The sequence below is a fragment of the Vipera ursinii genome (assembly GCF_947247035.1).
Source record: "Vipera ursinii genome assembly, chromosome: 2".
NCBI classification, from domain to species: Eukaryota; Metazoa; Chordata; class Lepidosauria; order Squamata; family Viperidae; genus Vipera; species Vipera ursinii.
In genome coordinates this window covers 40567734-40591587 of record NC_139513.1, presented here as the reverse complement: position 1 = coordinate 40591587, position 23854 = coordinate 40567734, and the positions used below count along the sequence as shown (strand labels likewise).

At 40.1% G+C, this 23854-nt stretch overlaps 1 protein-coding gene across 1 annotated transcript in view; it reads right to left on the bottom strand.

Annotated features, from left to right (window-relative positions):
- Positions 1-23854, bottom strand: part of GXYLT2 (glucoside xylosyltransferase 2) — a 30489-nt gene that overhangs the window by 3856 nt on the left and 2779 nt on the right. Inside the window, exons 2-6 of the mRNA XM_083354313.1 lie at positions 11654-11846; positions 11285-11416; positions 3277-3528; positions 1284-1407; positions 551-723 (exon numbers count right to left, since the gene is read on the bottom strand). Coding sequence (XP_083210439.1) covers positions 551-723; positions 1284-1407; positions 3277-3528; positions 11285-11416; positions 11654-11846 — 874 coding nt within the window. The remainder of the gene's footprint in view (positions 1-550; positions 724-1283; positions 1408-3276; positions 3529-11284; positions 11417-11653; positions 11847-23854) is intronic.

Genomic DNA, 23854 nt, shown 5'->3' with positions numbered 1-23854 from the left:
GTCCAGAAAAGTACCATCTTCAATTTTTTTGACTTGAATATTGGGATAAACTGAATTAGGACTCTTGATTCTGAATCTGGCTCAAGAAGTTGTGTTTTATATGTCTTGCACTGTATTGCAGCAAGAACATTCTCAAAATCTCTAAGGACAAATATGGTATCATGGATGGAGTCCTATAATACAGGAGTCCCCAAACCCTGGTCCGCGGACCGGTACCGGTCTGCAGGACGCCAGCAACCAGTCTGCACAAACAACCAAAGCCCCATTCATGGAATGCAGGCAGCATACAAAACCACGCACTCTCTGGTCCGTGGAAAAACCTTTCTGCACCGAACCGGTCCCTGGTGCCCAAAAGGTTGGGGATCTCTGCTATAATAGGAGCAGGAGAACATAATTCAAGTATAAAATTCACTGGAAATTCTGAGCAAGTTGGGATCTCTTAGCCTACTCTAACTTCAGGGATTCTTGCAACAATAAAGCCGATTACTGAAACTTTATATTGCAGCCTTATTCTATGCAAGAACTTGCTTTTTGGAAAAACATCACTTACATCACGTATCACTTCATAGAGTGCTTTGAAAGTAGGCTGTTTATCATCATGATAGACACCTCGATTCCCATGCAGAATTGAAATGCCTTCTTCTTCTGCTTCTTTGCAGTTACTGCCATACATGCAGTGATCCGGTCGATAATTCCACTGGCAGGGAAAGAGGTATAGACATTCTAAAAGAAAGGGAAGTAAAAATACATAAAATAGAGGAAAAAAATATTAGCCAAGAATAGAATAACTCTGTTTTTATGACCCTGTAACCTCCTTAATGTGGGATAGAGGTGGGGTGACTGAATGGAGCTGAGCGTTTACTGGCCAGATGCCCTTCCTGATGCCACATGGAGTTCGTCTTCACCACTAGGCACCACACTACACTATTATCCAAGAATAGAATGATGTCTAGGAATCAGCTTTAAATACAAGACTTGGAAAGAAATCAGAAAAACCGCTAAATTTTATAATAACACCATATATATGAAGAATAAACATTTGTGTATATAATTCTGATTTTTTTCCTTGTTGCTCCAATCATGGGTTTTGAGAAAAGAAAAATGGTAGAATTTGCAAAAGCTGGAGACTTCCAATGATTGGAAGATGCAGAAATATATTATGGCATAATGGAACAATAATGCAGCATTCATACTTGGGGAGTCTCAATTTTTAAAATGATTATATATTCAAAGTTAAAATAGGACTATCATTATATTGCATATAATACTTAAAAAGAGTGTACCTGGATTGAAGTAAAAAATAATATTTAGCAAGTCCTGGTCTCCCCATGTAATGTAATTTTTATACTTTTGGTATAAAGGGTACAACATCTCTTCCCATTTCAAGCCTGTTGGTATCAAGTTGTTCTGAAATACAGAAATAAATGATTTGATAAAATAATCATAAACACACATTTACAATCACAGCAGGAGGAAGCTATAGCCACGGTGCACCTTCTAGCTGGGTTCGGTGACCAAACAGTAGGAAAAGAGTTGGTTTTCAGCAAGATGGGAATGAGAAGTCATTTCTCCTAACACAGGTTAAAGATGCCAAATTCTACCTTGGAAGACTGATCTTGTGCTATTTCTTCTTGCAATATAAATATTTTCTTCACAATGATTTCATAGTGGTGATTGCATGACAAATGCTCGGCAGTACGATTTATTCAATAGTATCCATTTTTTAAATAATTGTGAGATGCCCTCTGAGTTTGATTGTTGTCCTGCAGACATTTCATTACTTAACTTGATAACATTGTCAATGCAAGAAGAAAGATTCGCCCCCTCAGTGTTGGTGGGAGAGTTCTTGGTAGTTCCTTGATTAGGCTGTTGTTTACTGTTGGATGGTTTGTCTGAGTTGGTAGTTCCTCGACTGATAGAAAGGTAAAGGTAAAGGTTTCCCCTCTCCAGTCGTATCTGACTCTAGTGCGGCAGTGCTCATCTCCATTTCTTATCTGAGGGAGCCAGCATTATCCGAAGATGTTTCAGTGGTCATGTGGCCAGCATAACTATACTCTGAGACACACAGAACACTGTTATCTTCCCACTGAAGGGGTACCTATTTATCTACTTGTATTTGCATGTCTTCAAATTGCTAGGTGGGCAGGACCTTGGGCAAGTAACAGGAGAGTAATCTTTATTGCTTAATTATTGGTTTAATATTAATCTTGGTGTTAATCTCCGATTATCTGGGTATTGACTGCTGGGAAGGAGGTGCTATGGTCTTTTAGCTTTTCGATTTATACATTTTATAATAAAACTAAATTATTATTTTGAACCTAAAATTTAGTTTGAACCTAAAATTTACACTTCAAATCCAGTAGTTAACACAACCCTTTCCCTTTTCCCCTCTGCTTCTGACAGTATTTCAGGACACAGAGGCTGAATGGTAACTGTATTGTAATAAAAAGGAGGGTTAGGCTATTTCCTATTCACTGCAAAACGATTTCCATTGGTGCTTTGCCATATTGAAAGTTTCACAGGAAAAAATATTGGCCTTAAAATACAGTTTGCATGCAGAAGGAGCAAGTTCAACCCAGGCACGTGAAGTCACCTGTGTGTGACCTATGTGTGAATTGGGTGGATCTATAAATATATTTAATAAATAAGGAAAGCAGATTTCAAGGGGTAGGAAAAGCTGCTGTTTCTAATGCTATCAAGTAGCTACCAATCTGAACAGATCACAATTAAATAGGATTTAAACCTGGGTTATAGTAGTTCATATTACACAGACGATGTACATCTTGGTACTTGGTAATGGTATTCTGGCATATTTTGGCATGTATGTTGTCTGAAATTTTCATGAATTGAGATAAGCAGAATATGTCAGCTTCAGTATTCTGCTTGACAAACAATCATTCTTCCTCATTGGATGTGATGGCTTAGGATTATGGAAGCTGAAGTCTAACATATCCAAAGGGTAGGTACCAAAAAGACTGACTGCACTGATAATAGTGTGGCAATCCTTTGTGTAGAAGAATTTGAAGGCCTGCAGTTCAAGCACTGCCCAAGTTAACTATTCTTTCACTGTCTTTGAACAAATTTGAGTACTTATTGATCCATGTGGTGCACATGTCTCAAAAAAACATAGTGCCTGTTATGTTCTCATCATGTCAATGCCATCTGCACAGAAAAAAGCTAAACTCCATAACCTGTCAAAGTTATGGAGCAACAACCAACTCTATCCCAAGGAAGATTTCCCCCCCCCCCCAATAAATAAATAAATGGTCTCCTTACCTTGAATTGCGTATTTCTTATTCGGGTTAAATTCATTAGCATGACACCAGAATTCACCCCAGTGGTTCCATAATATGGGTGGCGAGCAAACCGACTATACCAGCCAATCTTTGGTATTTCGTGCTCCGGTGCCATTGCAGCCAGCTGGGTGGCATTGAAAGTTCTCAGAAAGCGCCAAATGTCATCAATGGGTCGCAGGAATAGGACATCTGTGTCCACATACAGAAGGGAATCCACATCCTTCAAAATCAGCTTTGGAAAAAAGCCAGACGGTTGAGAAAGGGCTATCTATGGGATATCTACTAATATCTACTAATCACAAGGCAATAATACCTCTGACCTACCTTTCTGTTCAAATAAAGAGGTTCTGGAACAATACGTCAGGGTCAAGTAGACAGGAACAAAGGCAAAAGGAATGGGAGAGGGGAGGAGGGGAAAGGTCAGATGCTGCCCAGTACTTTGCACTTTTTCCCAAAAAGAAAGTCAAATGCATCAGTTTTCTTTTCCTTTTAGTATTAAGGAGGTTGTCTTCCGAGTGAGATTCAAGGTGCGGGTGATGACCTATAAAGCCCTAAATGGCATGGGTCCGGGTTATTTACGGGAGCACCTCTTGCCGGCGTTAACTTCCCATCGCCCTGTGCGCTCCCACAGAGAGGGCCTCCTCAGGGTGCCGACGGTCAGGGAATGTCGACTGGTGACCCCCCAGGGGGAGAGCATTCTCTGTGGGCGCGCCTGCCCTCTGGAATCAGCTTCCGGTTGAGCTCCGGATGGCTCCCGACCTTCGCTCGTTTCGCCGCAACCTGAAGACTTGGTTGTTTGAACAGGCCGGCCTGGGCTGAGGGATTGGATTTTAGTGTTTAAATTTAAAAAAATAAATAAATTTTAGATTGTATTTATTACTTAGGGCTATTGATTTAATCTTATTTTAATTTTTATACCTTGCGTGTTGTTACTGTTTTAATTGCCCTGTACACCGCCCCAAGTCCTTGGAGAGGGGCGGTATATAAATCTAATAAAAAAAATTCTTCCCAAAACTAGAGTTACAAGGGAAATGGATTTAGAATTGATAGTTATTAACCTGTAAGATGAGTTCATTGCTTGCTTCAGAGAAAAATCCAATTCTTTGAGTGGCAAGCAATGTCTTCCTTTCTTAATTGCCAACTCTCCTATTTTGCCTTGTTTAGAGGGGTCGAAGATGAAACAAGTTTTATCTGTTCAAGTTTTAAGCCATATCAGGCAATAGAGAGTTTATGAAGGCACACGGTCTATAACCTTTTCCTTACAAAGCATTCTAATCCAGTCAGTTACCTAGGAGCCAGTCCTGGTAAATTCACCCAGGTTAGTTTTATAAGGAACAACCTATGTTTCCATCCAGCACATACTGCTGGGAAAACTTCCAAGATCCTATTATATCCTGTTGTTAGACAAAAACAATAAGATCTGGAACCCCTCTCTTATCTTTTTCAATTTGTTTCCTCCTTTCTCCTTCCATGCAACTATCACATTCTACTTTTATACTCTTTGCATATGCTACTAAAACTAAATTTCCCCAACCCAGTACTCTCCAGATTTGATGGACTACATCATCTGGAGATGGTGATAACTCAGCTTTGGCACCAGGTCAGGGAAGATGGATTTTGCTGCAAAACCATTCCTGTAACCAATGAGAGATCAAGAACTGAATTCCAAACTTTCAGAATGCATCACAGGTTCTCTGTGATTGATCTGTGCGGCCCTTGGTCAGCTTGAATTGTCATGGAAGACACTGGTCCACTAATTACATTGAAAACAGTATATCAAATGGATGAATAATAATCAGGCTGTTAATTCTTGTTTGCCATATGCCCTCTTGTGGCCATCATGTTCTTTATGAATCTATCTCTTTCAATAATTTTATACCACACAGCAGAATAGATTTGAGACTTTGCAGAGTGCCTCTTCCCTAGTTTATCTCCCTTCTAATTTTTCAGAAAACTCCCTTTGTCCCTATTCCCAAACAACTCTCTGATTAAATTTGCGGGTACTATACCATGAATGGGCCACTACAGTGAATTTCTACCTTTGAAAACCATATTTGGGGGAAAAAACAAACCTTCCTATTCACTCCTAACTTGCAAATAAAAAGGTGGGGATTAGAACCTCATCTGTGTCCCTTTTTGCAGCATGAGTAAGCTAAAATATGATAAAAGCAGGCATATCTTTAGGCTGGCAATAACAATGGAATGTATTCACATGTAAAAGCTTTTTTTAACCATGTTTTAAAAAATACACTTATTTTAGTTCTCTAATTTAGAAACCGCCCATCTCCCTGACAGAGAGACATGAAATATAGGCAATAAAGAAAACCCTTAAAAGCTAAATCTGTATCAACCAAATTGTAAGCCACTCAGAGTCACTGATGGAGATTGGGCAGCCAAAGAAATTGAACAAACAAACATCCTTTGTGCAGCCTTGAAATCTCAAAATGCCATTTTTTAAATACATTCTCTTTTTTGGGTAGTTAGGTGACCATAATCTTACTTCCAAAAGTAGCAAGTTAAACAATCAGAATAAACTGAATTACTGGGGTGTATGTTTCATCGGTTTTCCTAAAGTGGTTAATTTACACAAGATGTTCACACATCCCGATATTCTAAGTAATCCTAGGACTTCTTCAGATTCCTCTCTCTTAATCAAAAAGTTACCCTTTTATGTCTTTAACATGAGTATTCACTAGGTTTAATTTGCCATTTACTGAGGGTTTTTCCCCCATACTTTCCAGAAAGTATGTGAAGCCTCCATTGAGCTTAAGATTCCTATTTTGCCTTAAAAACATAAGGAAAAATCCAAATCAAAAACTACCCCCTCCCCTCTTTTCTCTGAAATTTAGCCATCAAAGCTTGCCTGCCCCAGTAACATGAAAAATACATTAATTTTGTTTCTTTCCCATTCCTCCTTTCCTTATTTCATATCGCAAAGAAGTTAAAAAGGAAGATGGGAATGAAACCAAGGCACAGACTGTCTTGTATTAGTGATTATACATTAGTCACTCTAGCAGCCTTTTTGGCTAAAGTACATTATAAAACTGCCACTAATAAATAAGCAGAAGTGCTGAAGAGTTCCAAAACAAAGAGCAGATTGTGTTACAAGTCAGCAAGAAACTAACATATTATCTGTGTCAGATATGAAGAGCACTTTATTAAAGTCTATACAGGGGTGACGGCATGAACTGTGAGTCTTATATTAACTGAAAAGGAGCAGTACATTGAAATGAAATGTGCCAAGCCCCAAAATGGTATAATGACAAAAACTGAACCAGCAGCTGGATGATGCAGTTCTTGGAGAAAATATCTCCTGCTGAGAATGACAGTTGTCACTTTCTAATCTTATTGCATAAACAGTGCTACTTACTCTCTCAAGATACTATCTAGGAAGAGCTAGTGGAGTTTCACCAAAGTATAATATTTGAAAAGTTAGGTATGATGAATAAACTTGTCCCTGAGACAAGACAGAGTATCCACCAATAAGGTTTCAGAATTCACAGGTCTATAAAAGTAGGTTTGGTCTCCATCTTTTTTTTAAGTGAAAATGCCGAAAAATTTATCAGACGGGCAAACTTGGACAGGACAGATCTCTTAACTTTCTGATGCAACAGTGAAAATACAGGTAGTCCTTGACTTGTAACAATTCACTTAGTGACCGTTCAAAGTTACAACGGCACTGGAAAAAAGTGACATGACCATTTTTCAGACTTATGAGCCTTGCAGCACCCCCATGGTCACGTGATTTACATTCAGATGCTTGACAACTGGCTCACATTTATGATGGTTGCTGTGTCCTGGGGTGATGTGACCATCTTTTGCCACATTCTGACAAGCAAAATCTATGGGGAAGCCAGATTCACTTAATGACCGGGTTATATGGCAAGAAAAGTTGTAAAAACTCACTTAACAAATTTCTCACTTAGCAACATAAATTTTGGGCTCAATTGTGGTTGTAGGTTGAGGATTGTAGTTGCAATATCAAACTGACTGTTCCATCTTATTCAATCTTGTTTTGCCTTGAGGTAGGCATGTAAGCTAATAGACTGACTTAAATAAAGGAAGCAAACTCATTCTTAAAATGGACACTTCCATAGACAGATACATTCTACTATATAGAACAGAAAAGAATATTTGGGTCATAAAACCCTAAGAGCCACACCATTTTGAATGCAATCGATGCTTTAGCTAACTGGAATAAACATTATTTAGGTAATACTTTTTTGTTGTTCTGTTCAGCAATGTCCAATTCTTGGAGACTGCCTGGACAAGTCCCTGCAGTTTTCAGGGCAACATTTTTTTAAGAAGTGGTTTGCCCTTACAAATCCTAGATTTGAGAGGAAGTGAATAGCCGAAGCTCCCCCAGCTGGCTTTGTGCCTAAGGTGTGACTAGAACTCGTGGTTTTCTAGTTTCTAGTCTGGTGCCTTAATCACCAAGCCAAACTGAATCTCAATATTTCTTATACATTTGCTTAATTATAGTGCAAATGCTTTGGTTAAAAATACGTTTTGAAGTCAATTTTGGAGGGATTCTGAGGCCACAGTTTAGGCCTCGTGTATGTTGTGTGTGGAAGGGAATATAAATCATGCTTTGATCTGAAGTTGCTAACTCTTGCAATTATTTATTTATTTATTAAATTTACCTTCAAAGAAATCCTTCTTCCCATAAGCCAATTTATGAACCACTTAAAAATGTAATACTTTTTTTCCCCCAAAGGTCTTGGAATTGAGAAGACAAAAATATCAACCCATCATTTGTCACTGTCTTCTGCTTCCATAATTGTTTTTCTGCCAATATCTTTGGCTATCAGGGACTTCTTCCTGCAGATTCTGGACACCATTATTAGCCACCACCACCCCACTCCCCTGCCCTGCTCTGTGCCTCATCGTGGATAGATGGGGGGAGGGAGTGGTGTTCCTCATAGGGATGAGCAAAGAATATTAGGAATGTATGGAAAGAGTGTATACTGTATTCCCAGGGGAGTCAACTGATAAAGTCATCCCAGGTACTCAGCTAAAGCAAGTAGGCACCTCTGTTGGAAAATTGGAGATGCTGGAGATAAATTATCACCTAACAGCTGTGCCAAAGGCAGGAGAAGGCAACAGTAAACCAATCCTCTATTTTTATGAAGCAAACCACATGGACAGAAAAGATAAAATGATTTATAGCAATAGCAATATCACTTAGGCTTATGTACCGCTCCAGAGGGCTTTACAGCACTCTCTAAGTGGTTTACAGAGTCAGCATATTGCCCACAACAATCTAGTGTTCCTCATTTTACTGAATGAGGGGCCGCCCAGGTTAGAGGGTTTTCAAGATGCTACTGAAAAAAAGCTGAGGCACTTTCAGAGTACTAAGGGTGCTTATGATGTGATTAGATGAAAGCCTTTGGGATATCTACTTGCTGGTGTTGTTATACAAAAAACCATCAGAAGCTGCAATGACAGAATTACACTGAGATTATGGAACACAAGTAACACAAACATGGATACACTCAACACAGTGAAAGATGAAATGGCTACAAGTTGACATCTTAGACATCAGCGAATTCAGATGAGGTAGAACTGGACACAAGATCACACTGTTTATCACACAGAAATAAAAAGAAACATAGGAATACAATTCACTATATTATTGCTAAAACTTAAGAGGAGGAGCACATTTGAAGCATCAAAGAATGGTCAAGTACTAACTGTGGAACAGATCACGAACAAGCTTCAAGTGAAAGCCAAAGAAGAAGAAAGCTACTCAGCTTTCACAGTAGGATCATGAACCCACCATTTTCAAGGAGAACATCAGGAAATGTTTTGAAGTTCTAAACCTCATTGATAGAGAACCAAAGGAATTATGAAGTGAACTTTAAGAAGTTGTTAAAGATGAATATGAAAAAGGGTTGCCAAAATTTGGGAAACAGAACAAACCAATGGAAGTTGCCAAGAAGGGAAGCCAAAGCCAAGGAAAACAAAAAATCTCAGAATCTTAACCAAGAGTTTCAGAGAGCTGTTAGAAGAGACAAGAAGCAGTATTACAACAACATTAGTAAACACACTGAAGGTGGAAGCAGACATGGAAATACAAGGAAAATATTTTTTTAAAAAAATCTGTGAATCCAGAAGCAAGTTCCAGCCTTGGAAATGGTACGTTAAAGGAGACCAATTGACAGATAATGATTGATTCAAAGGAGAACAAACAAAATGGAAGGAAGGTACTGAAATACTGTACAACAGTAACTCAGATGGTATTTCCTACTTATGAGAACCTCTGATACACAAGATGAAATTAGATCTGCACTCCACTGATTACCAAGGCTACAGGAATTGATGGGAATACCCACTAAACTATGACAAGCAGCAGAAGAAGAATCAGTAAAGATTGTAAGCAAGCTACGCCAGCAAATTTGGAGAATTTGCTGAGAGGCTGAAAGAGGTCAATCTACATTCCAACATAAAAGGGAGAGGGAGAGGGAGAGGGAGAGGGAGAGGGAGAGAGAGAGAGAGAGAGAGAGAGAGAGAGAGAGAGAGAGAGAGAGAGAGACTTAACAGTGTGCAACTAAACTATCATGCAATATCCTTAATCTCACATGCTAGCAAAATAATACTTAGGATCATCCAATGCAAATTAGAGCTCTGCATGGAAAAAGAGACACCAGATGTTCAAGCTGTGTTTAGAAAAGGCCAAGAAATATAAGACATTATTGCTGATGCATGCTGGATAATTGAACAAACCAAAGAACACCCCAAAGAAGTCACTATGTGCTTCATTGATTATAAATACTCATAGCTTCAATGGATGGAGTGGGTAATTGCCACAATAGCAGAAAGCACAGAGGTGAATTAATTTCCTCCTGCTGAGACTTGATGGGAAAATCCTTCTTGCAGCTTATATACACACACGGAGGAAATCCCCCACTAGGATCTCTGGAGAATTTTCACAAGAAGCAACAGCATCTGCAGAGAATTCTTCAGACGTGAAGCTTATGGAGGAGTAAGTTAAATTTCGCCTTCCTACAATCCCAAATATTACCAAGGCCCTTTCCTAATTGGGTGCTACTTACAATCTTCAAGCCATAATTAATCATAGGTAATTTGAACCAGAATCAGAACCAGTTGAATAAATATGCACTGTCAACACTGCATCAGTTTCTTTCCCAATGCATCTATTGCTGTCAGTCCCATCTTGGTGACCAGGTTTTTTGACTACACTATGGGAGTGGGATAGGTAGAATGAATATTCCAAATAATCCCAGTATGTGTTAGTTCACAAGTTCCATCTTTCCCAGCAGGCATGAGAATGATGGATATTGTGGAACCGTATCCAGGAGACATTGGATCAGAATGGTTGCCTAAAGAAAACCAGACAGTTTTTTGTGGTTTTTTTACCACAAAGTTAGTAAATGATACTTTTATCTACTCGATACCCTTCTGACCTATCCTCATAATAAAAATCTTGAAAACCAATGAAGCATGAAAACATCACCAATCAAGATCCCTGTCTTTTTCTATTTGGCTGAGACAAATTAGATGTTATCTGCTACACCAGGGGTCCCCAATCCCTGGGCTATGGCCCACTTCCGGGCTGTGGCCTATTCAGAACCGGGCCATGTGAGCAGCAAGCCGGCATGCAGAAGCACGCAGCTTGACTTGCATGAGTGGCAGGCTGGCGTGCACATGTTCGTCCGGCTCAATTTGCATAAATCAAGCTGTGCTCGTGCAGCCCAGTTCCCCTTCCCCTCCCAGCTGGGCTGCCAAGCCACAAAGTTTGGGGACTGCTGTGCTACACCTCTTTAGTTTGCTACTATACTGTTTTCAGTTGCACAAACATATGGAACTATGATCTTGATTTCCTTGTACTGAAAAGATAAGACTAGGACAATAAAGTAACTGCGGGTAAAAGGACCATAATACCACTTTGCATTCAAGTTTCTAATTTTAAGAACAACAAAGCCTCTTGTCTTTGAGCTTCATATATGACATTTTGAGTACCTTACCGGAAGAAAGAGGCGTTGGGCAGCACACGGCTTGAATAATTTTCTCCACTCTTCAGCGTTTCCAACTGAGAAGGAGATTGGGTAGACATTGTATTCAAACTTCTTTGAGAAAGAGTTAGGCCATTCCTCTAACTGCAAAGCACAAGAAGGAAAGGAAGAATTAGCATTCCTGATAGGGTGCCTTTATGGGAGTAGAAATGCTATTCAAATATCTTCAAGCCATGTACTAATTAAGGCTGAGATTAGGAGCAGAAGTACAGCCACCATTAACTTAGGGCTGACAAGCTTTCTAACTGAATTGTAGTCTTTTAAACAAATCTGAGGCTTAGCAGTTGTTTTTAAACAAAGAAATCACTGAAAGAGACTCACTTTCTTCTCAAATTCTGGCTTCAGGGAATCCTCAGCAAATATATGAAATTTGAGCTTCTTGTTGCTAAAGAGAACTGCTGATTTCAGCATGTTGAGAGTTTCCAGCAGCCGGTCGCCACATGCTACAACCGCAAGATGCATCCATTGCACCGAAGAAAACTGGGCTGCAGAATGCTTTTGGTCCCTTGGTCTCCTAAAAGTAATTGTTAAAAAATGTACATGGATCATAATCAACATTTAAGAGGTACCAAGATTAAAGAAATATATATTAGAAGAAGTTGTCACAGCTTATTTTCATTAGGTTACTGAACCAACATGTGGGTTAAGATAACATCTTCCTCAAGTCATTTCTCTCAAAATTACTTTGGGTTCTTTTGTATGAAGGGAATTCCACATAGCAGAGGCAACAAAAACATATTTACTGTTATCAAGAAAAATAGTAATTTCAGCTGTTTCAGAAAACAATCACAAGTGAGACATGAAAATGGCTCTAACATTAAGTCAGCGGCCTTCCTGATTTTGGAGATATATTTGCAAATATGCCAAAGGTCTCACTGTTCAAGAAGCAGAGTTACTTAAATGTTTTTTTTCACACAGCCTTCAATCATTCTACCCTTTCTTACAAACCTAAATTACTGATATTACCACTTAGCAATAAATGCAGCTCCCTGTTTAACACCATGTTGACCACAAATTCAAAGATCTTCTGAAATGCCCAGAATTGACATGCAGATAGAGTTTATTTAGAATAATGTTATTAATCTGAAAATATGTTTCTCAGCAGTGAATCCTGGCTCCTGTAGTGCAAAATACCAGTGGTCTTGAGATTATTTCATTCATTAAAAAGTGCTCATATTTTTTCACCAAGAAACTAAAATGTCTAGTAATAACTGCTGCTCCATATTGCAACATAAATCTACTTGCGCCTTAAGGGACATTAGACTTCAGCACCTCACTAGCTCAGCAATGCAATATATTGAATTAATTGCTTAAAAGTCCATAGGCTTTTGTCTTAATTAAACCTCTACTTTTGCAATGGATAAATAATGGCACAAGGCATTTGTGCAAATAGTATTTACTTTCCAGCCAATTAGTGAAAAACCTACTGAATTATTAAAGTGCATAATTGGTTGCTTCTGAGTTGTGTGCTCTTTCCCCCTCCTGTTATGCCTTTTGCCCACTTCTTTTAGGCTTTTCTTAATTGTGTCAGTAAATCAAGTTCTATACCAAAAATGCAACACTGACTTGGCTGCCTATGCATTCCTGTTAAAGCATGAAAAACCCTAACAGTCTGGTGTGCCAATAACCCTTTAATCAGAACACAAATTTTATGCCGAAGCCTTGGATTCTTAGAAAGGATGTCTTGGATGCCACACTTGGAGGGCCTAAGATCTGTTGCATTTTTAGATTTTTAAACTCAACTTCAAAATTGAATTATTGAAGTATTTCAAATGTCCTTTTTACTGTTTTTGTTATCTACCTTAGTCTTTGAAGACAGTAGAGGGAATACATCCAGATAAGCAGATAAATAGATACTCCAGTTACTTGGAGTTTCCAGATTAGTAATTTCAAGGCCATAATCTGGAAATTGCTCCACAACCATATCTTGGCCTTACATTAAGTGTGGAAAGCTTTATATTCCTCAGAGATGTGAATTTGGATCTAAAGCAGAGATTCACAAACATTCTTGGTTCACTATATCCTTATTGTCTCAGTAAAACTTTCATGGTGCTCTTAGCCAAAGAAATACCTAACATTTACATTTATTAAGTTTTAGATCTAGCTATTTTTTTAAAAGACAAAACATAACAAAAGTAAATTATTTTTATTTTAAAAGGCATAAAAAGAAAGAGAGGTAATGCAAACCACAACAATTATCCCTGTGGTGTGAACAGATACACATACACATAAGTTGCTATTAGCTCCCATCACAGTAATGGTGGCAAGCTTTCAGCAAAAGCACAGGTGGCGTAGACCTTGGTGAGAACTTCTGAATCAACACAATTAGGGAACAGATTGCTAGTTTCTTTCCTTGCTTCTACTTGAGATGGCTAGATACTGCACCTATACCCAGCAAAATTGCAAAAACAAACATTTTACCAAAGCTTTAAGACTCACATCACTAATCTCATAAGAAGAATCTATGCAGGTTCTTTGAAGAGGATGGGGTGAAATGGACAGAATCATGGGGTGGCGGAGACAATTCTCAGTGGCAGTATGGAAATTAAAAAATAAGGATTTGACAAGTGCCTCTATTAGGGCTTTTCAACCAGTGGTACGGGTACCACCTGTGGTACACTGGCACCTGGCAGGTGGTATGCGACCATCCTAGAAAAGTGGTAGCGGGGGAAGGGAATGAGTTGAACTGGTGGCAGCACCGCACAAGCCTAAGCAAGAGATGGCTGGAGCTAGGCAACTGGTGGTACTCAGATGTTGCCATATCCTAAAAGTGGTACAATGGGTGAAAAGGTTGAAAAGCCCTGTATTACATGACATCCCTTAAGAAGGACTGCAAGCCTATGCAACTCAGAGCATTAAGCACTTCAAACAGTGATATGTGAAGCCCTGGAAGAAAAATTGCAGAGAGCAGTTTCCCCATGTCAAAAAGTATGCTCTGGGAAAGGCTATATACCAACTATTCAGGTCCCCAAGTAGATTCACTGTTGCCAGGATCTCCTATGGACTCTCTGGCAAAAGACCAATTTTAATAGAATAGTTTTCCCTTTCCCGGAAGCTTAGATAAATTTCAGTCATCCTTAGCTTGATTCCTATCAGGTTCCAATCACTTCAAAGCCTGAGAAAGCAGCACTTATCTGCTAAAAACAGCCCCAGATATCTTCTAGTCTGTGTTAATCGTGCTTATTTTGAAACCAATGCCAATCGCAGCATGAAAATACTTTGCAATGTTTTTGTTACATATAGCTTAAACTACAATCCTAAACCTAGGTAGAGCAAAATTCAATTTTATGTTCACTCAGAAGAAACTACTCTCCTGGGATGGGAAGGGGAGGAGGTGGGGAGAGAAAGAGGCTGAAAAAAATATCAAGAGAAAACCTTTGTTTTATTCCCCAAGGGTCTCCATTTTTTATCTTTGAAAATACAAGAAAATTGAACTGTGGAATATTCCTATACATCTTATTTAAATGCATTTGTTTTATTCCTTTTGTTACTGACACTAATATGTAACTCCAACAGGCTTATATGCCCATCAGTAGTCAAATAGGTCCATCCTTCCTATAGAGATCCGTAGCCCTATTCATCCCAACAGCAGTCAAAGAACATCTGCCCATGAAAAAGGCAGGTGTTAATTTCCACCATATTCCAATCAGGTGCCATCTGTTCTGAAACAAAAACAAGGCCTAATGTGTGGCTACCCATATGAGTTGTGGCCATGATGGCATGGGACAAACCCATGGTTGTCATGATGGGGATGAATTCCCAAGTTGTCTCATAGCTCAACCCTCAAGCCACAGATATCTCCTAGCTTCTAAAGGGCATCAGGGATTGCAACAACCATCTTACCTGCACTGTTTAAGCTTGTGGCCACTGCCACACCAAACCCCAGGAGGATATTTATGAGACAGAAACACACCATCTTAACTCAACTAGGACTTAGTCACACAAAGCAGGTCTACTTCCTCATTCATAGATTGTGGAAAATCTGAGATGTATTGCAGGCAGACCTAACGTTAAGCAGCAGCTTAATAGCCAAACAATTATTTGTATATTGTTCTCATACCTTTTATTTCCTCAAATGACTTCTTTAAACTTTTAGACTTTTAAGTAAAGTATCAGGTCATTACAAATCCTAGGTACAAGATATATACAATACAACTATCAAATGCAAGCATTTCTTCTTTAGGTGCACTAACTACTAATTTGCTGAAATAATTTGCACACTAGGCTTTCTGGCAAGTAAGAAGAAGGACACTGCAAGCAACAGAAGTTGAACTTCATCTGATAATTTTGGGGGGGTTCCATTAGTGTCTATATAGTGTTTGAAGAGAGGAACTGTCTGCAGCTGCACAATCTTTGGGGGATTCCTGGATGTGGATAGGTCTTACCTCTGGTGATATGCAGAGGAGGCACTATGTTTGTGTTCCTGCCTCAGTGGATCCCTCGTTCATCTGTACCAAGTGCAAACTCATTGTGCTGCTGGAAAAGAAAGTGGAAATGTGCCTGTCCATGCTGAGGCTCATTAGAGAAGTTGAGGAGTTTCTGGATAAGGCAGAAGGATGTTCTTCTGCTTCCAGCCTTCTGTCCTCCTGCCTTGCTAACTTGGATTTGACACTAAGAGAAAATCACGTGACGTGTCACAATGTATCACAACTTTTTTCCCATTGCCAGCAATGGGGTGGGCACGGTTTCGCCATGACGCATCCAGCCCGCGGACCGGCAGTTTGACACCCTTGGTTTAGGGAATGAAAATAGTTAAATGGCTATTTTTCTTTCAGCTCAAGAGCACTCATATTTGAGGATGATCAATGTTCTGATAAATATGATCCGTCAAGCTTCAATTCATTTCGGTGGGCAAGGATTTAAAGGAGAGGTTGCACAGAAGACAGCTGTAAGAATTCTCAGCCTGAACAACTAAAATTCAACTAGATTGGACTGAAATTTTGGATATCTTCCAAGATGATTATGCAACAAAATGTGGAGTCCAATTTAAAGCAGATGTGAGCAATTTTATAGGCAAAGTGCCTTGGAAACATACCACACTGAGTCAGTTAATACCAGCAAAAAGCCAAAATCTTTTAAGGCCGCTAATTACCCAGAGCTGAGTTGATGCTCTATGGCGCAGCACAGTCAGGATATTGTGCTGCATTTGCTGTCACTAAGCATGCCCTGAAATTTGAACATACTATGTGCAAATTGTTTTCCACCAATACTACACTGCTGTTAGCCTTTATAACACCACAAAGCCATAAATCACAGGCTTTTCCTTCCTACCTTGACAAAATAATCAACACTTCACTAGTTGTTTGATAGTTCTCAGAAGCAGCTGAGAAATGCTGATAATTCTCTGTAGCCTAGAACCATTGATTGATTCCATACTTAATCTGTCAAACATTAGCTCTTTCTAAATTTCTGGTGCTAGTTCCACACTCTACTTCTCTGGTAATTAAGGATGCTCAATTGATTTGAAAACAAAGTTTTTGAAACCTTTATAACAGGATTAGATCTAAAATTCAATAGAAAAAGACTATGTCTTTAAGGACTATCCATGAAATCAATAGTAATTATAACTAATTACCAGAACTGTGCCATTAAATTTCATGTGTTTATATGTAAAACATCAAGGAATAATTTGCATATGTGAACAAGCTACTTAAGATCAAATATGAAATGGGATACCCATATCACTTCAGACATGAAAACTTTCAAAGGAATGATTCATAGATTAGGCAAAAAAAATGCGTAATGCAATCATAAATTATCACATTTTTCCATGGCTTGACTTAAAATTTTATCTACCCTGTAAATATTGACCATTCACCTGAACCTAACAACTGTCCCATGGAACTTCAATGACTAGCAGGAAACATGGTATATCCGTAAACTTGGACTAGACTGGAACTAAGACAATTTTATTACCCTGTTGATTTCTCTGTCAAGCTCTTGTGCCAGGAGAAAGACAAGTTGGAAGGGACCAATAACAAGTGCCAATAAAGCACATGACCAAACATTTTTAATTTGAAGGGGATACATGCCAGCAGCTTAGCAAGAGATTGCGACATGATTCTGTATCTGTGTAATTTTCAGCAGGAAATTACACCTACATACCAATGTTATTTAACGTGAAAGAAGCCTTAGAACAACTGATTCTGTAAGATTTTGAATAGTTCTCATATTACTTTCAGAGAACATTTTAGATCAATTATAACAATTGCAGAAAATAAATGACCTGATAAAGCCAAGAATGTTATCAGTCAGAATCTGGTGCCCCCCCCCCCCCCGTTAATTTGTAAAGCAAAATCACAGAAATTTCAGGGAAAGGCAGAATGCAATGATTAGCAACTTCTTTCTCATCATCTAAGTTTGTAATAGTTATATGTAATCATTATATGATCAAAACTGTATATATTTAATGTTCAGGGCTGCCATAATACGGACTGCCTAGTATTATACATGCATATTTAGCCTGCATATGAAATAGAAATAAATACTGGATGTTTTTCTTGGTATTATTTCAATTGCTGGAAATTTAGACAAAATGGTCATGCTCCATATACTTTTGGATTAAAAACAAGATGATAGAGGGCTAACACTGGAGAACAAAGTACCTGTCAGTTTAGGCATTGTGGGCAATATTGTAAGTTTTAGGAAACAAACAGATAAAAATCAACTTTAGGAGATCAGTTCTTATTCTCCTCCCTTAAGAGATCCTCCCTTATTCTTATTCATTTTTCAGTGCAAGACTAGCAAAGCAATTCTGCAATACAGGCAGTCCTCAACTTACAACCCTAATTGAGTCTATCCATTATGATTACACGTTGTGATGGTTATAAAGCAATTTCAGGATCACTTTTTGTAGCAGTTGTTAAGTGAATCACCATTGTTAAGTGATTCTTCAGTTGGTAAGTGACCGCTGTGACCGCTGAGTGAACTCATTGTTCACTATGGGGTGTTTTTGCCGAAAATAACAATAGCGCTTAGACTTATATGCTGCTTCACAGTGCTTTACAGCCCTCTCTAAGCAGTTTAGAGTCAGCCTATTGCCCCCCGACAATCTGGGTCCTCATTTTACCGACCTCAGAAGGATGGAAGGCTGAGTCAACCTTGAGCTGGTGAGGATCGAACTGCCAAACTGCTGGCAGCCGGGAGTCCACAGTAGTAGCCTGCAGTACTTGCATTCTAACCACTGTGCCACCAAATCAGAAGTAAACATTGGTTATCAGCAAAAAGTCATAAATCACAGTTGTGTGACTGTGGGGCACTACAAATGGCCATAAATGCACTCTGGTTGCCAAGTGCCCAAAATGCAGTCATATGACTGTGGGGCAGTGCATCATAACTCCAGAACTAGGTCATAAATATTTTGTGGGGGACGTACTGTAATTTTGACAAGTTGTAAGTCGAAGATTACCTGTATGCAAGGAAGAGAGATAAGGATGTGTAAGGGTACCATGTCTACCAGACACCACCCATTTCAGCCTACAACAGGGGAAGATTACACTGCTATAAAAGACAGAGAAACATGAAAGGATAGCCCCACCACACATCCAATGAAATAACCATGAGTCCACCAAATGTGAATTACTACCCATGTTGCAGATTTGATATGATGCAGTGGGAAAGAAGAATGCCTCCTGCTCAGCTGAATTCACCCACAAATGGAGAAATACATTTACCTTTTCCCATCTGAAAACAGAATCTGCCAGATATGGTAGTGTTACAGCATTTTCGAGTATGGAATTCTGCACTGGAAATCTGAGCATAAAGCAAAGACCAGTTAGTGAGATGCAAGTTCAAAATAAGGAGTAATTTTTGACTATGAGAGCTATGAAGCAGTGGGACAGGAGCATATGAGGGCAAAGACTCCATCCGATCCTCTATCTGCTACTATAACCTGGATTAAGATACTCTGTGCTGCCAGCAGTGTGAGTTCAGATCTAAGGTGCACCTTCTCTTTGCATCTGATGGCTATTGCTGGTTCGGGAATCAAGAAGATTGAGCTGGGCATATGAGAATTTGTCTTATCCAAACAGCATTAAAAGCTTGTCTGACAAATTAGATCAGATTTCCAACATGGTGGCAAAAACCAAGTATGACTGAAAGTCAAGGACAGCAGAGCCTTCAAGAAGAATTCAGCACAAGCAATACCCTCCTTAACTCCCAGCCTCCTATCACCAATCCATCTTGGTTATTTGGACTCCCCTTCCTTTACACTTCCTCTTCTCCTGCCACAAACTACTTGATACAATATTTTGGCAGATCCCCTGCACGCACATTGCTTCTTCATAGCACAAAGTCCCTGAATAAGATGGGAACCAAAGGTCCACATTCAGCTAGCCATTAACGTTCTATAAAGAGAAATGTTGTTGTTGTTAGCTGCGAAGTCGTGTCCGACCCATCACGACCCTATGGACAACGTTCCTCCAGGCCTTCCTGTCCTCTACCATTTTCTGGAGTCCATTTAAGCTCACGCCTACTGCTTCAGTGACCCCATCCAGCCACCTCATTCTCTGTCGTCCCCTTCTTCTCTTGCCCTCAATCTTTCCCAGCATTAGGCTCTTCTCCAGTGAGTCCTTCCTTCTCATTAGGTGGCCAAAGTATTTTGAGTTTTAGATTCAGGATCCTGCCTTCTAAAGAGCAGTCAGAGAAATAGAGCTGTGCATTTCCACATGCATGCCGGAAACAGACCATTTTAAGCAAAGTGCCTTTCTTCTGAAATTCCTTTCTGAACTTTAAAGGGTGGTCCCTCTTTTTTCTTTTGAGTTGGCATTGCTAAAACTCAGTGCTGATTTGCACCACAGGCTACACTCCATCGTGGCATTGAAAGTAGTGATTCTTAATTACGTTGCTTTTTCCTTTCTATTCAGCTAAGTGGGAGGCTTCCCCTTACACCAATTTTGTGATAGACACTTACCCCAGTTCTGCTATATTCAGCATGAAAAAGGAAAAGTCTTGTGCTTCTATCTTACTCCTACTTTGTCTGTGATCTGACTGCTTGACCAGCACAGAAATGCTGCTGAATCCCTGCCATTTTTCCCCAATATCTTACTGATGCCAGAGGCATAGTTAGCACTCTGTTCATGCAAGGTGAGGGTTCTGCTTGTGTTCGTGTGAGAGCATCTAGTTTATTTGGGCTCACTTCAAAAAAAAACCGTTAAGCAGCAGAACCGGTGAGCGCTGGGTGGGAGCACAGTAGCAAACCACTTCCAACTTCTTTCAAGGAAACATGTCCATGTAAGTCTCCAGCACCTTAGCTGAAACAAGCAGAGCCTTGATCTTTTCACATGTAAAGGAGGTACAGTGCTTTTTTTGTAAAAGAAAAAGGTGCCGGAACTCACACATGTCATACAACCCACCTTGCCTACTCTACAAGGTTCCATCCAAAAAAGGTGCCGGAACTCCATTCTGAGCGTTCTATGAGAAAAAAAGCCCTGGCTTCCCTTTTATCCTTCTTCCCCTCCACTCCCAAGTCAGCTTAACTGCAGTATGAAGTTGGGTCCTTACTTCTCCTTTCCAGCAGAGGGTTTGGTTTTTTCCCTCCCCACAGTAATGTATTCATTTGCTACTGGCTGAAATGTTCTTGATCACCTAAGATATAGTCTGAAGAAAAATGACACCGGGAGGGACAACAGCTAACAGAAATTGATCCTGCTTTTTAATGCACCCATTTGAATTCCATCCATGAGTGGTCACAGTAAACAGTGTTTTTTTCCCCTCAATCAGATATAAGGGTAGTTAGGAACCCAGAGCTTTAATAGGGTAAAGAATAAGATCTCAGAGAATGGGACATTCTTTCATTCAGAACATTTCTGTGCAATCGTGAATCAAAGGCAGACTGGTTTTATTTGATAGATGAGGTCACCCCGATTTAGAAAGAGGGCGAGGGAGCAATTTATTCCAACCCAGAGAAAGCATGCAGCAATTATTTCTACTTTATCAAATTAAAAGCCTATTATTTTCTAGCATTTTTTTTCACCCTATTTTTTCTTAAGTAGCATAACAGGCATAAATTGCAGTATGTTTTTCTAATTGCCGTTATTTAAAAAGCTGTAATTAATGTCTTCATTGAAGACATGTTAACTGTTTAATTATTCAACCTTGCATTATCATACGAGCATCGGTAAAGCCACACACCTGTCATGACATTTGGTAATCAGTGGAACCATTTAGAACGAACAAATCAAGAGCTGCTTTTTAAGATTGATCTTTTATACTGTAAAAATAAGGCTCACTCCATATTTGGATGGAAAAAAATAGGGCTTTTAAGCTGGATAAACTAATGGCAATTTTTTGGGTGGCTGGGCAATAAATTGCTTAGCATTATTTGCATGGGGAAAATAAGTTATTGCTTTGGGAATGAGGTGGCTGGATGGAGTTACTGAAGCAGTAGGTATGAGCTTAAACCTTAAAAGGACTCCAGAAGATGGTAGAGGACAGGAAGGCCTGAAGGAACGTTGTCCATGGGGTCGCGATGGGTCAGACACGACTTTGCAGCTAACAACAATAACAATGGCATGGGTCCAGGTTACCTAAGGAATCATCTCAGCCCAATGGGATTGGCCCACCCCATTCACTCTGGGAGAAGGGGCGTGCTCTGGATCCCATTGGACAAAGAATTGTGGTTGACGGGGTCCAGGAGAAGAGACTTTTCTGACATGGCTCTTGTCTTTTGGAATATAATGTCTCCCAAGGTGAGATAATGCCCCCACCTCTTGACCGTCCAAAAGAGCCAGAAAATCTGGCTCAGCCAACTGGCTTGGGACCCTAATGGGGGAGTCCCATTTTGGAGGTGGCTAGTAGATTGGTAGAAGGTCCCACTTCTAACCAACTATGCATTGCTTCTTGTATTTACTTTAGTATTAGTTTTAATGTTTTAACTCTTACTGTCCACATTTTAATTTTTTTCCTCCTGTTGTTTTATTTTATTATTTATAGCACTGGAATCCACCCAGAGTCACTTGATAGTGAGATGGGCAGCATATAAATTTAATAACTAAAGTATTTTTTTTAAAAAAAATGCTTTGGCGCCAATATCCTGATCCAAGTCATAGTTGTGAGGAACCATGGTGGTTCAGTCCATCCACTGCAGAAATCCTCACATTATCCTGGAGAGATGTCTATCCAACCTTTTGCTGAAAAACTCCAATGGTAGAACATTCAGGATAACTCTAGGATGCACCTGTCCCCGCTGCTTATAGCTCTGATGGTCAAAAATTTTGAGCTTGCATCTCAATAACTGGTCTTTGCTTTATGCTAAGACACTATTGAGAATAAATCTACACCCTCTTCCCTGCAACAGTATTGTAAGATAGCTATCATGCTTCTCCTTAGCTTTCTCTTCTTTCAGCTAAACACCCAATTCTTTCACTGTCCTGAAGATTTAACATCTAAGCCTCTCACCATCTCTATTGCTCTTCTCTTCCTTTTTTCCAGTTCAACCTCCATGCTTCTGATAATAAATTTGAGAAGCTAAGTGTGGCTTTTTAATATTATGATTTGTTGTGATCAGCCAGATATTTAGACTAGATTTGGCATTTTTATCCACCTATCAAGTCCTTCCCACGGACCTGGGACAGGGATATTTTTATTTATATCCTGCCTTTATTTTTTTATAAATAATTCAAGGCAGTGAACGTATTTAACGCTCCTCCTCCTTCTTCTTTCCCCACAAAAACAATTCTGCAAGTTGAGTTGGGCCAACAGAGTGTGACTGGCCCAGTCACCCTACTGGCTTTCATGCCTAAGGACTATAACTCAAGTCTCCTAGTTTCTAACCTAGTGCAGGGGTCCCCAACCCCAGCACCAGGCCACAGCATGCCAGCAACCAGTCCACACAAACGAGCCAAGCCCCATCTGCAGGAAGCACACAAAACCACAACCCCTCCAGTCCGCAGAAAAACCTCTCTCCTTGTAATGGGTCCCTGGTGCCCAAAAGGTTGGGGACCTCTGGCCTAGTGCCTTAACTCAGTTTTGAAGACCATATAGGAGCCGTGACCAGGGGGGCCTTTGCCAAGGTTCGCCTGGTGCACCAGTTGCGGCCCTACCTGGACCGAGATGCCCTGCACACAGTCACTCATGCGCTCATGACCTCCCGGTTGGACTACTGCAACGCTCTCTACATGGGGCTGCCCTTGGGGACCACCCGGAGGCTTCAGCTGGTGCAGAATGTGATGGGGGTTTCCCGATATTCCCATGTAACACCTCTGCTCCACGAACTGCATTGGCTTCCGGTTGCCCTCCGGGTGAGATTCAAGGTGCTGGTGATGACCTATAAAGCCCTAAATGGCTTGGGTCTGGGATATCTCAGGGAACACCTGCTGCCGGCATCAAGCTCCCTTCGTCCTGTGCGCTCCCACAGGGAGGGCCTTCTCAGGGTACCGCTGGTAAAAGATTGCCGGCGGACAATACCCAGGGGGAGGGCCTTCTCTGTGGGTGCGCCTGCCCTCTGGAATCAGCTGCCTGTAGAGCTTAGGACTGCCCCTGACCTTCGCTCATTCCGCCGGGACCTGAAGACCTGGCTCTTTG